This window comes from Mauremys mutica, chromosome 2, assembly GCF_020497125.1.
Source record: "Mauremys mutica isolate MM-2020 ecotype Southern chromosome 2, ASM2049712v1, whole genome shotgun sequence".
NCBI lineage: Eukaryota > Metazoa > Chordata > Testudines > Geoemydidae > Mauremys > Mauremys mutica.
The window spans coordinates 216,122,288-216,137,876 of NC_059073.1; the positions used below are offsets into that span (position 1 = coordinate 216,122,288).

Consider the following 15,589-nt stretch of genomic DNA (forward strand, 5'->3'; position numbering starts at 1 on the left):
GGATAATAATAACTTGCACTTCTGTATTGCCTGTTATCTGAGGATCTCAAAGAAATTTACAAACAATTAATTAAGCCTCATAAAAAACTAGGAGGCAAGTAAGAGACAAGGAATGTGCATCACTTCACCCAACCCTGAATTACTGCCACCTTTGTGCAGGAAAACATCAGCTGTTCAACAGTGCAAAGCAATAGGACACAAAATCTAGGGACAGGAAGTGAAGTGGAATGCAGATCTAACTGAAACTGCAGGGGTAATGTAAGAAGGCAGAATGAAATTATCAGCACTGAAATTTGTGTTAATCATTGCAGTATTGTGGTTTAATACTTATTAAATTAAATATCTTTAATATCATAGAATTATCTGATAGGTAACATCCAATGCATATTAGAGTACGATCCAATACATATGATTACTATTAATTTCTCAATATAGTTAAAAGGCCACTACAATGATAACTACAGGCCTGCATACTGAATATTAGTTTAAATGTTTATGTCTTCAGTTTGAAACCATGTAGAAAAAAAGCTTTGATATTACTGTAGTCACAAACTACACAATGCATAACTGAATCATAACATACTTCAAATCATGACCTACTCTTTCAAAAGGTACAAATCTGAGGACCACATGTAAAAAATGTGCATTAACTTGTATTTGTGGGCAGGAATAATTTAATTACACATACAACAGGTACTATATTTGCATGTAAAAATACCCTGTATGCATGCACAATTAACCAAATGTGTACATGCTGTTATGGGTTTGTACATAGAAATAAGAATGCTTAGCTCTCATACAGTGCTTTTCACCATAGATCTCAAAGCGCTTTAAAAATGTAGGTGTACATCAGTGTGTGCATTTTTTAGCACAGATCCCTTTTAAAAATTTAGTCCTATGAGTTTAATTTAAATAAATGTTTAAAACATGAATGCATTTAGCAACTCTTTCCCTTGTAGTACTTTTTACTAATAAAAACACTGCAGTACTTACACAGCATTAACGATGCGAGCAGCTTCTTTCTGACAATTAAATGTCTTGTCTTTCAGAGCCATATTTGTGAATTTGCATTTGACATTCTGCTAAAAAGTACAATAGCAGCAAAATCAACAAATTATAGTAATGCAGTGACCCAACATCTTCATCTATGATCCAATATTTGATACAGTCCCAATATAAAATGTTTTAACAACTTTTCTGTCCCTCTTCCCATAAAGCCTAGAAATAATATACCCCTTAGCAAGACTACAAAACAGAAAAGCAAGTTGTTTACTAGAATGCGTTGTTTTTCATTAAATATTTGGATACCTCTTGGCCATTGGCCAAGTGGAACAGGGTAGAGAATCCTCATACCTTCTCACCCCCAATGATCTCAGAAGTTTGCAATATATAAATGAATGCTCTCTTTATTGCTTATACAATTTCATGCTGAGCAGACTCACTCACCCAGTCCCCTTTCTAGAGGGTGTGGTGACAAGAGCTTTGTTTTCCCACCATCATTTGTAAAGAAAATGTCTATCTCAAACTTGCATGGACTCCTCTCTGACTCATTTCTTCTCATCAAATGTTCTTCTACTTTAGTGCATTTCTGCACCATGCATATTTGCATGTTAAGTGTATGTCTATTGCTTTTTCACTTTAAATACCTGTAATTGTTCATCAATGTAGGGGATTTTTAGAATCTCGGCTGCAGATGGCCTCAGAGAAGGATTCTTGTTCAGCATGCTGAAATGTTAATGGAAGAAAGCTCTCTCAATTATTTTGAAAATAATTGAACATATATGATAAGTCAGAGAACAACAAACCTGTGGAGGACTGCGTTCAGTTTACTTGGATATCTGTCAGGAAGAGAAGGTGTGTTGCCTTCCACGATTTTTAGCACAATAGACAAAAAATTGTGTCCAGTAAATGCATGATCCAGACAGCACATCTCATACAAAATGCATCCCAGTGACCTAGAAGAACAAAATAAAATGATGTAAGGAAATAAAGACAATATTTTGAAGTGGCATACCCAGTGACAGTACAGTAACTATAACAACAGTGTCTGTAAATAGCTGAAGTGTGTGTCCTTTTCTCTTGATGATAGGACAGTTCGATGCCATATTGTTCTCTTCATCTGAAATAGTCTTCATTCAGATCATAGAATCATCTGCTACTGCTTAGCATTTGTAAAGCCTGTAGCCATTATCATTTCATTGCCACAGACATAGGTAGGAAAGTTAAACCGCATTAAAAGATTATTATATAAATCAGCTTTTGTGTTTGTTACAGTCAGTACTGGTTATTTTAATTAGAGACCGGCAGAGAGGTGATGTTCAGATACAGATTCATTTAGGTTATCTTTGGGGGTTTAGGTTTGAGGTCAAACCAGGACTAGAGTTCAGGTCTGGATTTAAAAGCACCTAAAATGGCTTCAAATGATTGAAAACTCACAGGAATGAGCATTCTAGTGAGATTGCAGTCACCGAGACACATCATAGCCTCATTCTTTCAGACATTAGACCCCATCCAGTTTTGGATTCAAACCAGAACCAAAACCTAAGTGGTGGGTTCATATTAAGAAATTCAAATCTAAATCCCCTTGAAAATTTTATACAGGGGGCATGAGAGAAAAGAATGTAAGATCCTGGCTCAGGCCCAGCTCCAATTTTAACCTATCAAAATCAAGAGGATGCTATGTGAACAGTGAATTTTAAATGGGTGCCTTGGTTTCCCCTTCTCCCACCCATTGCAGGGCTCTTCTTCAAGCTCCTAATGGAGCCAAAAGATCTCCAGATAGAATATATTTAGGACAAATATTCTGATACTCATATGACTTTGATGACTGAAATATGACCATTTGTGTCATTGATATTGCCACTGTTGTACACTGCAACAGGTCTTGTGCAAAGTGTGCCATGTAAGGTGTCAATGGAAAAGTTATTTTTTGCTAAGTAAGATTATCCTGTTTAAATTCATGTATCATCACTGTATCTGAAGTTATGAATATTGGCTATGTATCTATATCTCCATGCATCTGATGAAGTGGGTTTTAGCCCATGAAAGCTTATGCCGAAATAAATTTGTTAGTCTCTAAGGTGCCACAAGGACTCCTTGTTGTTTTTGCGGATACAGACTAACATGGCTACCCCTCTGAAATATATCTCAAATGTGTTTGTTCTTGGGGTAACACCCACCAGGTAGTTTACATCCAGTCTCTCCAGCCCATTGTGAATGGACTATTCAAGCTTGATGGCCTATTAAGGACAATTCACTCTAACAATGGGCCATACAATAAATTCATCCCATCCAGTAAGTCTTCTTGTGGATGCCTCAGCACGGATATGGGCAATGGCTGCCTCTAAGAGTCATCAAAGCATATAAGGACATATGATATACTCATGTGACTTTGGATTCCATCTTAGGCCAGTAACTTTCCACAAACTGAGGCTGTGAGCTGTATTTGAGTTAGTGAATCTACAGGCATATGGCAAAGGGTATAAAAGACCTCTGCGATATCTCCATTTTGCCTCTTTCCTGCCCTGATTCTCTGGACTGTGGATTTACAACTAAAAGGAGCGTATTGCCCTATGGACCAAGGACCTTCCAATCTTTTGGGAGTTAGCAGAGACTTTACAAGCCAGCAGTCTATAACATCACTGCTACAGACCTGATATAAGGACTTTGCAATTATTGTATGTATATGATCTATTAACCATTTTAAACTCTTTTCATCTTTCTTTTATTAATAATCGTTTAGATTTTAGTTACTCAAGGATTGGCAGCAGTGTGATTATTGGGTAAGATCTGAGTTATATATTGACCTGGCTAAGCAGCTGATCTCTTGACATTGGAAGGACCCTATATTTGATGAAATTGGTTTTCAGTAACCACTCATCATAAAGTCCAGTGTCTGGGTGGTGAGACAAAGGCTGGAATGCCTAAGTAGATTGCATTTTTGACTTCTTGTTAACAAATGTGGTAAAACAGAAGTTTACTTTTGTTACTGGCTTGGTATAATCTAATGATAGAATCAGGGCCGGCTCCAGATCCCAGCGTGCCAAGCGCGTGCTTGGGGCAGCATGCCGCGGGAGGGCGGCAGGCGGCTCCGGTGGACCTCCTGCAGGCATGCCTGCGGAGGGTCCGCTGGTCCCGCGGCTCCAGTGGACCTCCCGCAGGCACGTCTGCAGGAGGTCCACCGGAGCCGCGGGACCGGCGACCACCAGAGCGCCCCCCGCGGCGTGCCGCCCTGGTTGGGGCGGCGTAATTCCTAGAGCCGCCCCTGGATAGAATAACCACCACTTTGGGGTGAGTCTGCTCTATTTTTCAGGAGTTTGACCTGAAACTGGCATTCTCAGCTGTGACCCATTGAGATACAGTGACAGACTTACATATTAGATAATAACACCACTTTGCAATTCCACCAAGCATTCCCTCTAAAGACTTTAAACCACTTTATTATATGTGTGGGAAGAACTGATGCAATCAGATACAATGGCAGTCTAAGGAAACAACTATAGGAGATATGACAAATTTCAGTTATTCACTTTTGATTAGTTAAATACAACTTTTAGAAAGCATATCGGTCCATCTTGCAAATTAAAAATGAGACCAAGTTGTTACCTTTTGGAGATGAAAGTGAGGCCCATGCTGTACGCATAATACAGACAAAAAAAAAAGAGGCAAAATATCAGGTACATGTTTCTCAGTGATGCTTTCTAAAACTGGACCTCAGTACAATTGGTAGTAGTCGGTGCTTAAAGTCCAGTTATGCTCACTCCATATTTAAGCACCTAAATAAGTGCCTGATTTTCAAAAGTGTTGGGTACCTAGGAGCTCCCATAACCCCCCAAACAATGGATATTAATACAGTAAAGAAGTATTTATGCTGTTAGTATTTTAGAAGGTCAAACTAGGAGACATGACAATTGTTACATGAGGAAATGTTCTCTCAATACAGGTACACACACACACATGCACACAGTATACACAGAAGTATACATACACATGGTATCTGAAACTGTTAAATAAAAATGGTAGCAGGCAGTGGGAAGGAAAAGAAGGGAGAATCCCAGTCTGACAGCCAATGTGTTGCAGCTGGCTTTTGCAGATACAATCTGTTTTGAAGACTGCAGATTTTGGCATCTGAAATTGCTTAAGGTGACATCAGGAACATAAGATTTGCCATATCAGGTCAGTGCATTTATCTATTTAGTCCAGTACCCTACCCACACCTGAGGCTTCAGGGTAAGATGAAAAAGACACCCTAATGCATTCAGCTATTTGTGCAATACTGCACATGGGGAAGGGAAATCTATTCCTGATTACCATAAGCAATCAGATTATGCCCTGAAGCATATACCGGTAATTTGATTACTTTTATAATCTTAGCTGAAATAGCTACTAATATTATTAGTGGTCATAAAATTATCCAGCCAGAGATTTGGTTTGATGACCTTCTGTGTTAGTGAAATTTATAGGTTCGCTAGTTGTGTAAAGTACCATTTCATTTTTGTAAATGTGATGCACATTAATTTCATAGAATGGCCCCATATGCTCATATTATTTGATCACATAGAAAAGAGAGACTGATCAGTTCTCAGTATACCTGTCACAATCACAGTCAACATCCCTCTGATCCTTCTGCTTTGCAGCATAAATAATCCAAGCTTTGTCAGTCTTGTCTTCATATGTAAGGATTGTATTTTTAACCCTTTGTTGTTGCTCCTTCTGTGGATCTTTCCAAACCCTGCTACATTGTTTTTAAGGTAGTGAGGCCAAAATTGACATTTCAATTAAACACTCAAAAAACAGAAAATCAAAATTCCAGTAACTTTGTGGAGCACTCTGTCATCTCGATAGCATAAGAACTTCTTAAGAATAATAATTTCCTGACATAGTTGTCTCTTTTCTAGAAAAATATGTATAAATTATTTATTGTAACCTTCTCACCCAACAATTGTAAGCTCTTCAAGACAGGGTCTGCATCTTCTCATGTGTTGGGATAGTGCCCTGTACCATCCTGATTTGTGCCTCAGGATAGTAAAAAGATTTATTATTATTGTCCAGAGTTTTCATTATAGAAGTAACCAAAACTAGATAAAGTAAATGCCACTTGGGGATGTGCGATTGATAGTGTCAGTAGCATATTTTCTGTAATAGTTTATCCCTTTTTAAATGTACCCACTATGATGTTGCGCTCCATATGATTTTATGAAAATATGTTAATGAGTATGAATATAATGTAACTGGAATATGCTTCATGCAAAAGGTCTCTTGTAAGGTATCATTACAAATCTTATAATCTACTGAGAGTGGTCATCCTATTTGTATAAATGTATCATTCTTGTATATGAAACTAGAAATATGAAATATAACTCTAAGGTCCTATTGTAATTATGCAAAGTGTGGGCCATTAATGGTGGTTTGGAAACTTGATGGCTCCCATCAACTAGGACAATTGGTTGTAAATGGCTCTGTTTACTTGTAAGCCTTCCTGTGTTCCTGTAAGTCAGGCCGGAAAGAATGGAGGCTTGGGGTCTCACAGGACATGTGACCATGTCACCTGGTACTGGAATCCATTTTAAACCTGGTGCTTTTCCATTTAGAGGGGTGGGGACCAAGAGAGAGAAAAGATTCTTGCCTTGTGCCAAAGCTATATAAGGGGGTGGAATAGAACAAAGGAGGCTGTAGTCATGAGAAATCCCCTATCTGCCACCTGAGCTGCAACAAGGACTGTACCAGGGAAAGGATTGGGCCCAGACTAGAAAGGAGTCTAGTCTGTGAAAGAAGCTTATTGGAACATCTCTGAGGGTGAGATTTACCTGTATTGAGTTTCTTAACTGTATTAGGCTTAGACTTGCATTTTTTGTTTTATTTCGCTTGGTAACTTACTTTGTTCTGTCTGTTATTAGTTGGAACCACTTAAACCCTATTTTTTATACTTAATAAAATCACTTTTGCTTATTAATTAGCCCAGAGGAAGCAATTAATACCCAGAGGAGCAAACAGCTGTGCATCTCTTTCTATCAGTGTTATAGAGGGCGGACAATTTATGAGTTTAAGCTTTATACAGAGTAAAATGGATTTATTTGGGGTTTGGATCCCATTGGGAGCTGCGTGTCTGGGTGATAGAGACAGGAACATTTGCTAAGCTGTTTTCAGTTAAGTCTGCAGCTTTCGGGCCATGGGTCAGACTCAAGGTCTGTGTTTACAACAGGCTAGCGTGTCTGGCTCAACAAGACAGGGTTCTGAAGTCCCAAGCTGGCAGGGAAAATGGGCTCAGAGGTAGTCTCAGCACATCAGGTGACAGTCCCAAAGGGGTCTCTGTGACCCAACCCATCACACCCACCACCTTGTTTAATTAATTCTGTGGACATTTTCATTGAGCTAGCCACAAAAATCACTGTCATTTCCATTGGGGGGCAGGCGTGCAAGTTCAGAACTCATTAGCTTTTATAAGCAGCACAGAGTAGCTGATTGCCAATATGCGTTATATTGATCAAAGTTACATTTCATCTGCCATTATGTTGACCGGTGAGCCCCAATGTTTAAAACATTTCAAATTTCTCACAATACTCTACAGCAGTGGATTTCAACCCTCTGGTCCATGGACCTTTGGGGGTCCGCAGACTATGTCAAAGATTTCCAAAGGGGTTCACACCTCTCCTCAAATTTTTTTAGGAGTCCGCAAATGACAAAAGATTAAAAAAACTGCTCTACAGTTTTTAGCAGATATCCTCCAACATGCTGGGATTTGTGTAGGGGGAATTCAGTAAATTCAAGACTAAGGGTTACAAGAAAATAACATGTACTTCAGTAGAGTACTTAAGAAAAATATTTTTTATTTATTTTAGGAAATTTAAAAACAAACTCTTTGCAGCTCTAAAAGGACACAATCCAAGCAATGAACTGTGTTTTATATGCTTTCAGGAACTGTCACTATTTTCCAGAGTGTGGGTGGATTGTCAATTACCAGAGGATCATTTATTTTAGGCTAACTAATGAACTTCCTTTCAATATAAAATTTCCAAAACATTTACGTACATGAGGCAAATTCAAATAACTAGAAGGAACGTTGGAAGACTATTATTAGTTAAGTGGATTTTATGTTTTATATTTATTTAGAGCCAGATACCACAAATGCTTACTCAGGTGAGTAGACCTATTTACTTCAAGGAGATTATATTTGATAGTAAGGACTAGTCGTGTGATAAAGGTTTGCAGGATTAGGCCCTTTAAAAAGTTGTATGAATTGAACCCATACATTAAACTAAGTCTTAAGGAAGTAAAATAGGCTTTTTACGTATACTGGTAACTATTTATTATAAAAAACTTTAATTAGCCCAGATTTGTATTAATCTAGTTATATCCTTCTATAATTTCTACAGTAGAAAGCAACTGCAAATCTTCTTAAATTCAAAATTCTGTGACAGAACCACATCTTTTGAAATTTAGATACTGTCCTCACACTCACCTAATGATGTAGCATAGCTTCCAAGCTGACATTTCTTGATGGGACATTTCTCTACCCTCTTTTCATCCCCCTCCCTCTGAGGAGTTTTGGGATAGGGAAGAAGGATCCCATTCACCTTGGCACACCTCAGAGGGAGGGGGATGGACAAGCGCACAGACAGCTAGGGAGAAGTGGGGAAAGCCAATAGGTACTAAGATACTGAAGTGACATTAGCGTAGGGTTGCCACCTGTGCAAGTTCTCCCAGGATCATTCCTTTTTTGGAGGTAGCTGTCCTGGGAAATCTGTAAGGGTGCTCAGTACACACACCAGCTTTCCCAGGAAATCTGTCAGTGTGCTCAGTATACACTGTCAGAGGTCCAGTTTTATGGGTTCAGGATCATCCTGGATGTCCCATTTTTTTGTACCTACCTTGCAGGGGGCTTTTCTGGGAGCAAAGGAGCTTGAGACCTGGGTTTTATAGTCTGAAGGGGAGTGGAGACAGGGAAGGGTGGCAAGAGAAGAAGCCAAAGCTTAGAGTGGCCTAGAGGATTTCAGAGTGGGGTGCAGTAGAAGGATAAAGATCTGGGAAGTTGGTATGGGGGTAGGGGCACATGAAGCAGCCTCCCCAGATCCTCAGCGCATGTAAATTAGTATAGCTGCATTGATTTCAATGGAGCTACACCAATTTACATGAGCTAAGGATTTGGCCCATTATTCTTAGGCAGGGAAATAGGTATCATTAAGAACAATTAGATGACTACATCAGAGATAATGAAAGGCACAGATGTTATTAAGCAATTACTCTACTATACCCAAACTTTTTTGAAATGCAAAGTAATCAGCATGCTCACAACTTTGGGGTATTTGACACCAGATTGTGTGCTTGGACCTAAAACTCAAATGAATGAAATGACAGTGCCAGCACAGCCAGCCTTAGGTTCTTCTCTTTCCAAATTTACTGGGGACAAGGAAGGGAACAGAGAGAAAAAATAAGCTTTAGATACTTTAAACTAATCACAAGCTCAATTCTCTTTGAGTTATCTCTATCTATCTATCTATGCCTTTCAGAAATGCTGCACAAACCTACAACTCTGGCAAAAAATAAAAATTCTGAAGACTTTTCCCAAGTATACATCTTGCTGTATTTTAATATACGAGATAATAAAACATGCAAAATGAAGTAAGCTCTCTTTCATTTTTATGTGTATTTATCTGTGGATAATCTGGGCAATCAGTCAGAGACCAAACTGGGATTTTCTGCATCCTGAATTACATTTCAGCAGATTCTTATTACTCATCCAGAGTTGCCTAAAAGCTAGTTAAGGACCATGTACCCTAGGTGTACATGAGTTGTCATCTTGGGGTATGTGAGAAAAATTCTGTAATGGCACACAACACATTTTATTTAGTAAGTCTTGGCAATCTAATCATAGGTATATTATGACCCTATCTCAGAAGGGGGTATGCAGTAGACTACGTTATTTGGAAAGGGGTATGCTGCCTAAAATGTTTGAAAACCACTGCTCTAAAGCATAGGAGAGCTGTTTCTTTAGGAAACTTTCTATGTCATCTTTGGTGTGGCAGGGGACATGTAGTAAACCTGATCTCAAAAAAGATGGATTCTGGACTCCTGCCCTACATTGTTATACAGGAAAGTCCGATGTAAGTAATAAAGTGTGACATCCTGACAGAGTGACAGTGAGGCCCTGATTACACCCAAAATGTCTACACTTTTCTGTTAATTCTCATATAAAATAGCCATTAGTTTTAAAGGCACACACATGCGCATGAAATAGAACACACCCCCTTAGTACACAAGTACGCTTTGCATGATCCAGCATAGGGATAGGACTTCAAGCAAAAACAGTCTGTGTGTGTGTAGTTTAGACAACATACGTGAGTGGTTTAATTGAACTGAACACTTGTATGCTTGCTAGCCCTTCCCCCCACAAACTTGCAGAATATGTGTTATTTTTCATAGCCCTGCATGTTTCTCTGAATGTCTTTTTGAAACTGGTTAGGAAGAGCTTTGGTGAATCTTGCACTTAATTCAACTACTATACTGCATTGCCATAATATTAAAATGAAACAGTGCAATAAAAAGAAACAAGAAATGCAAATCAGTTAGAAACAAAATGGTTCATATGTCAAGTATTAGGAATCTCTACAATCCACAAATTCTGCTGCTACTTTTTAGAATCTCTGTAGTTTCAATTATGCACCTTTTCTGTGCATCTTCAGCCCCATCTTCAGATGAAAAATTTTAAAAAAACCTAACAAAATAAAATCTGATGTGAACATAAACAAAGAGAAACAAGTGAAGCTAAAATGAAAATCCCATGACAGGATGCATGTGGAGCCCAATACACCTGAACTCCATAGACCATCTGTCAGAATCTGCCACGATCACACAGAAGAATTTGAGGAAAAAGGCTTTAAATGTAACAGGGATATTAACTTGGCTCAGGAAAACAAAATTCAGCTACTGATATTCTTGGAAAGAGTTTACTAGGTGCCTGAATGAAAACCTAATCTGTTTCCAACAAAATTACATTCCTAATCATTTCTGCCCCATTCCTCCAACCATTATTGCAGTTTTTATGCCAGAAGTGTTGAGTGCCAACTTGGTTTACCACTAGAATATTTTCATTTTAAATTACTTCAGCTAATTTTAAGAAGTGAATCCTGAGAAAATATTAATATCACAAGTATGGACAGAATACCATTAAAAGGGGCAAGTATATTAGAAATAGCTATTAGAAATAGTGTAGAACTGAAGGGTGCTGAATCCTCCTTCATTCAAGTTGGTGCAAATCCTGCTACTATGTGGGGTTCCCCCCTCAGCAGAACTAGATCAGTTCTGTTGCACAGGGCAGAGTGAAGGGCAAGATTGGCAGAGTTAACATGGAGCTCACCTCTTCTGTGTGCCCTTGTATGCCACTGCTCCGAAACTATGTGAAAGTGAGAGTAGGAGATTCCGCAGCTAAACAGATCTTTCCTTCCTCTTCCCTTCACACAGATGGCTGCATTAAGGTCCTGGAGTATACTGCAGCTTCAAGGATGCAGTAGTGGCCATGCAACTCATCAAATTTGAGGTCAGGAAAGTGCAGAGAATGAACAGGCAGCCAAAGAACAAGACCTCTACTTAAAGTGTCTCCTCTTACCCTGCTTTTTTGCTGACCTGACTGAGTTTCCTGGAGACAAAGAATAAAAAAAATCTGAAAACCAGGGCCAACTTAATCAGTAGAGAACTAACCCTGTTTCATCTTCTTTTATTCCCAGAGTTCACCTTGATGAAGAATCTAGATATGTCAATTAAGGATATAATTTGAAGATTTAGAGTAAGATCTTGGCCCCGTTGAACTCCCACTGATTTTAACAGGGCTAGGAGTTCACGCTCACAGTGAAATGCAAGAGAAAGTCAGCCTCTCAGGCTGCTGAAATATCATTTAGATTCAGAAATTTCCCTTTAATTTGTAAGTTCTTTCTAAAGCCCACATTTTCTGGTCTTCCCAATTTATTATAATTTAACTGACATTTCTATTCACCAGTGATACAATTGACAGAGTTCTGTATTCCCTTCTGCTATCCTGACTTCTTTTAATAGTGGTAGAAGTATTCTAAGGTCAACAGTTTAATTTTTCCATGGTTTCATATGATCTTTTTACAAATATTGTTTTGTGTGGGTTTACATCTCAAGTTTGAGTTCTGGGCATAAAGAGAAAATGAAAATGTAATTCATACAAAACCTTAAGAGTTTTGCTTCATTTCTGGTTGAATTCAGTTAAAACAACTAAGTTTACACTCAGAATGATAACTCCTTTCCCCAGTACCCCAAACTTGGCCCGAGTTTTGCTGAAAACTCAATAAAACCTTGCCTGAGTTTCAGGTCTGAACCTAACCATGAACAGGCAGTTGCACAAAGCTTTCATGGTTGCCTATCTGTTGTTCTGGACTTCCCTCAAGACAACAATATGTGAAAAATTACATATCTTGAAAAAGATATTATACAAATTCTAGTTGATGAATGTATTTCATTTGCAAAATATGCCAAGCACACATTACAAAAAATAGGTACTCACCTTAAAAGTCAACACATCTGCAGTTAGTTTCATTTAAAAAGAGTACCTCCCATAGATTATCCCACATCCTATTGCTAAAATGTCACCATAAATATCAATACTTCATTGTCATTCTTGCCATTTTAAAACTAACTGCAGAAATTCAACTGTCAAATAAACCCAGACCTAGTCCATTTATATTCTATGTAATTAATAGCCTACTTCAAATTTTTAATTTTTGGTCAAGACTCTAGAACAGGTAATGGCTTCTCAGTTATATCACCTTCAAGTAGAAAACAACCTTTGAATAGAGCAATCTCTGTTTCCTAATGAAATCTAGATTGGAATTTCTCAGAGTTTTTAATGATTTATTACAGTAGTATGATGCCAGAAGTCTGAGTGTTTTAATTTTGCTTGACCCAAGTGTTTCTTTTGATTATAACATCCTTCTTGTTTACAGTATTATGTATGAATTGCTGGCACTACTTTAAGCTGGCATCCATCTTATTTGTTAAACAGATTCCACTTTTTGTCTATAGATTATTTTTCTCCTTTGCTGTAAAAATTACTTGAGTTCACTTTTATTTTTGGACATCACTATTTCTCAGCCAGCAGTGGGTTAATATTTCTATTTTGACCTTGTCCCGTGCATTTCTAGAGCACTCTTTTCTTTTCCTTTTTTTAATTTGAAAAAAAAAAAAAGGATCAAGAGGTGAAAAGTGACAGAGCCTTAAGGATGAGTCCTCATAAAACAAAGCTTTATATCAAAAATATTCCAAAAGAAAGAGATTCTAAGGAGTAGGATAGGTTCTGCAGTACTAGCAAATCAAACCGAGGTTCTTCTCTACAGGCTGAATCTTAGCAACAGAGCTTTGGAAATGTACATATCTTGCCTTGCACATGTCCTGAAATGAAACCTCTCTCCAGGCCTGCCAGAATACGATCTTACAGTCACATAAACATGATTCTTTCAAGACAGCAGCGCTTAATGATTCATTGCCAAAAGAAAAAAAATCTGGGTGGGCTTTCTAAGGTCTTTAGTTCACAATAAGTAGAAACCAAAGGATATCTGAACATCAAATTTGAGGAGAAGATACATGTAAGATATGCAGTCATGGGAAGATGTTAGCAGGATGATAGGCTCACTAATGTAGAAACCTACCATCATCTTTGGAAGGAATGTAGGAAGAGTCTGTAACACCACTGTATACTTGTAAAATATAGAATAAAGCAGATCTATGAGCTGAAATCTCTGCCCTTAGGAATATGAGCTTCGATAAAAAAAAACAAGCTCCTCATATGCTGATTGGTTCAAAAGGACTTTTCATCAGCTTTGTCAGAACCACATTAGTGGGCTTTGGCCCTCAAATGTGTCAAAGCTTACACTAACCTGATAAGGGTCTGTACAGAAATACTGATCTACCTTCAATTACTAATTCATGAAAGGTCAGAATAGCTGTCAAATTAACTTGGATGGAATCAGTCTTCTATCCAGCCTCAGATAAATAAAGGTGTCACTGGGTTTTAGAATAAAGTTCTCCCCACCAGGCATAGCCACCTCAACCATCACACTCTATTGTGGGGGCAGGGAAGTATAGTCAGTGGTATTTTAGGGCCAATTGTACTTTTTTTCATGAGTCCCTGGAGAAGGGGAGAGAGGTGTGAAGTGTCTTCACCAACTTATCAATATAGGATGCAAGAGCAGAGCAAGTTCATTCAAAAATTCAGCAGTCAGGCTCACCAGTTGGTGTCATCTTTCTGTCACATTCACACTTTTTAAAACTCTTGATCTTTCGTTACTGGCAATGAGAGGAATGATGGCATCTTGGATCACAAGGTAGTTTGAAAGGAAAATATATCTGAATTGAACATCCTTCAATTGCTTCAGCATGGATCTAGAAAGAAACATTCAGAAGCATCAGAAACAGAATAGGATGCAACATCTCCAAATCTCAAAGTGTTTTAAGGTCTGGACACAAAACCTCAATGCTCTGAAAAAGAATGGAAAATCAAGTATTGTTGTTGGAACCTAATGTGTTAAAGCCTCATACATAAAGCACTGAAAAATGTCAACCGAAAATATAAAGTGCAGGAACCAAATTCACAATTCAGCTGCAGGCAAAGCAGGGTTCCCAAACAAACTGACTAACAAGTAGAATCTAAAGCTAACACCAAGGCCAGCATTTCAGGGCCACGAAGCCTCAAGTGCGTAAGGATGAGCAGATGCACACAAAAAAACAGATGAGGTATTAAAAGACTAACTGAAGGGTTGAGGGGACCAACAGAAGAAATTCAAAACCTGTCACAGATCAAAGTAGAATTGGAGCGATGGTGGTTGACGGGATCTGATCTCAGCTTTCTTGACTAACAAGGAGCCGACTGGAAGTTACTTAGGGCAGAGGTTCTGGCATTTGATGGCGCATGTGGATCTTCAGTACCCCTTCCTCAGACAGCCAGAAAGTTTTGAGTTATAGGAGTTCTGTCGTCTCTTGCACTGAGAGCATGAGACCCAAGAGTGAGAATCCTGTGTAGAAGACAGCCTTTAAAGACTAGATCTGAAAAGTACCATGAAATATTAGCAGTATAATATCTAGAATAAACTGCTTGTGATGGTTCTGTTTTGTGTGGTTTGGCGCTTTACATTAAGGAAGTGTAATCAACAGATACCATCTCAATATACTGGACCAATTTCTGCTCTTATTTAGTCCTCTACAACCCCAATGACATCAGAGGGATTGCACGAGTGTAATTATGAATAGAATTTGTCCCACTTCCTTTATGTTTAATGTATAGAAAGCTGCACTGATAAAACTGCTCATACTACAAGAAAATAAAATACTCCTTATAGCAACTCAGCAACAACTATAATTCATGTTTTGAACAGGATTTCACTGCATGCTGAATGACTTATTTCCCATATCTTTTGAAATGCCTCTCAATATTTTTTATTGAATGGAATGACACTTTCAGAGCATTGGGTCCAGATTAACAGTGCAGAATCTGACATAAAATCTTTCTCAGTTCAGTTACAGTAAGCATGAGACAAGATTCCTGACTTTTCCCTTGACACAAGCTGAATACTACAGTATA

General features: G+C 38.3%; 1 protein-coding gene across 8 annotated transcripts in view; it reads right to left on the reverse strand.

Annotated features, from left to right (window-relative positions):
* The window catches only part of NEK11 (NIMA related kinase 11), a 186,599-nt gene that overhangs the window by 103,669 nt on the left and 67,341 nt on the right, over positions 1–15,589 (reverse strand). For 6 of the 8 annotated variants that reach the window (XM_045004772.1, XM_045004771.1, XM_045004774.1 and 3 more), the window contains 3 exons: positions 1,806–1,955; positions 1,647–1,725; positions 994–1,082 (listed from right to left, as the gene is read on the reverse strand). In XM_045004772.1, coding sequence (XP_044860707.1) covers positions 994–1,082; positions 1,647–1,725; positions 1,806–1,955 — 318 coding nt within the window. The remainder of the gene's footprint in view (positions 1–993; positions 1,083–1,646; positions 1,726–1,805; positions 1,956–15,589) is intronic. The other 2 variants (XM_045004773.1, XM_045004775.1) reach the window with 1 other exon arrangement.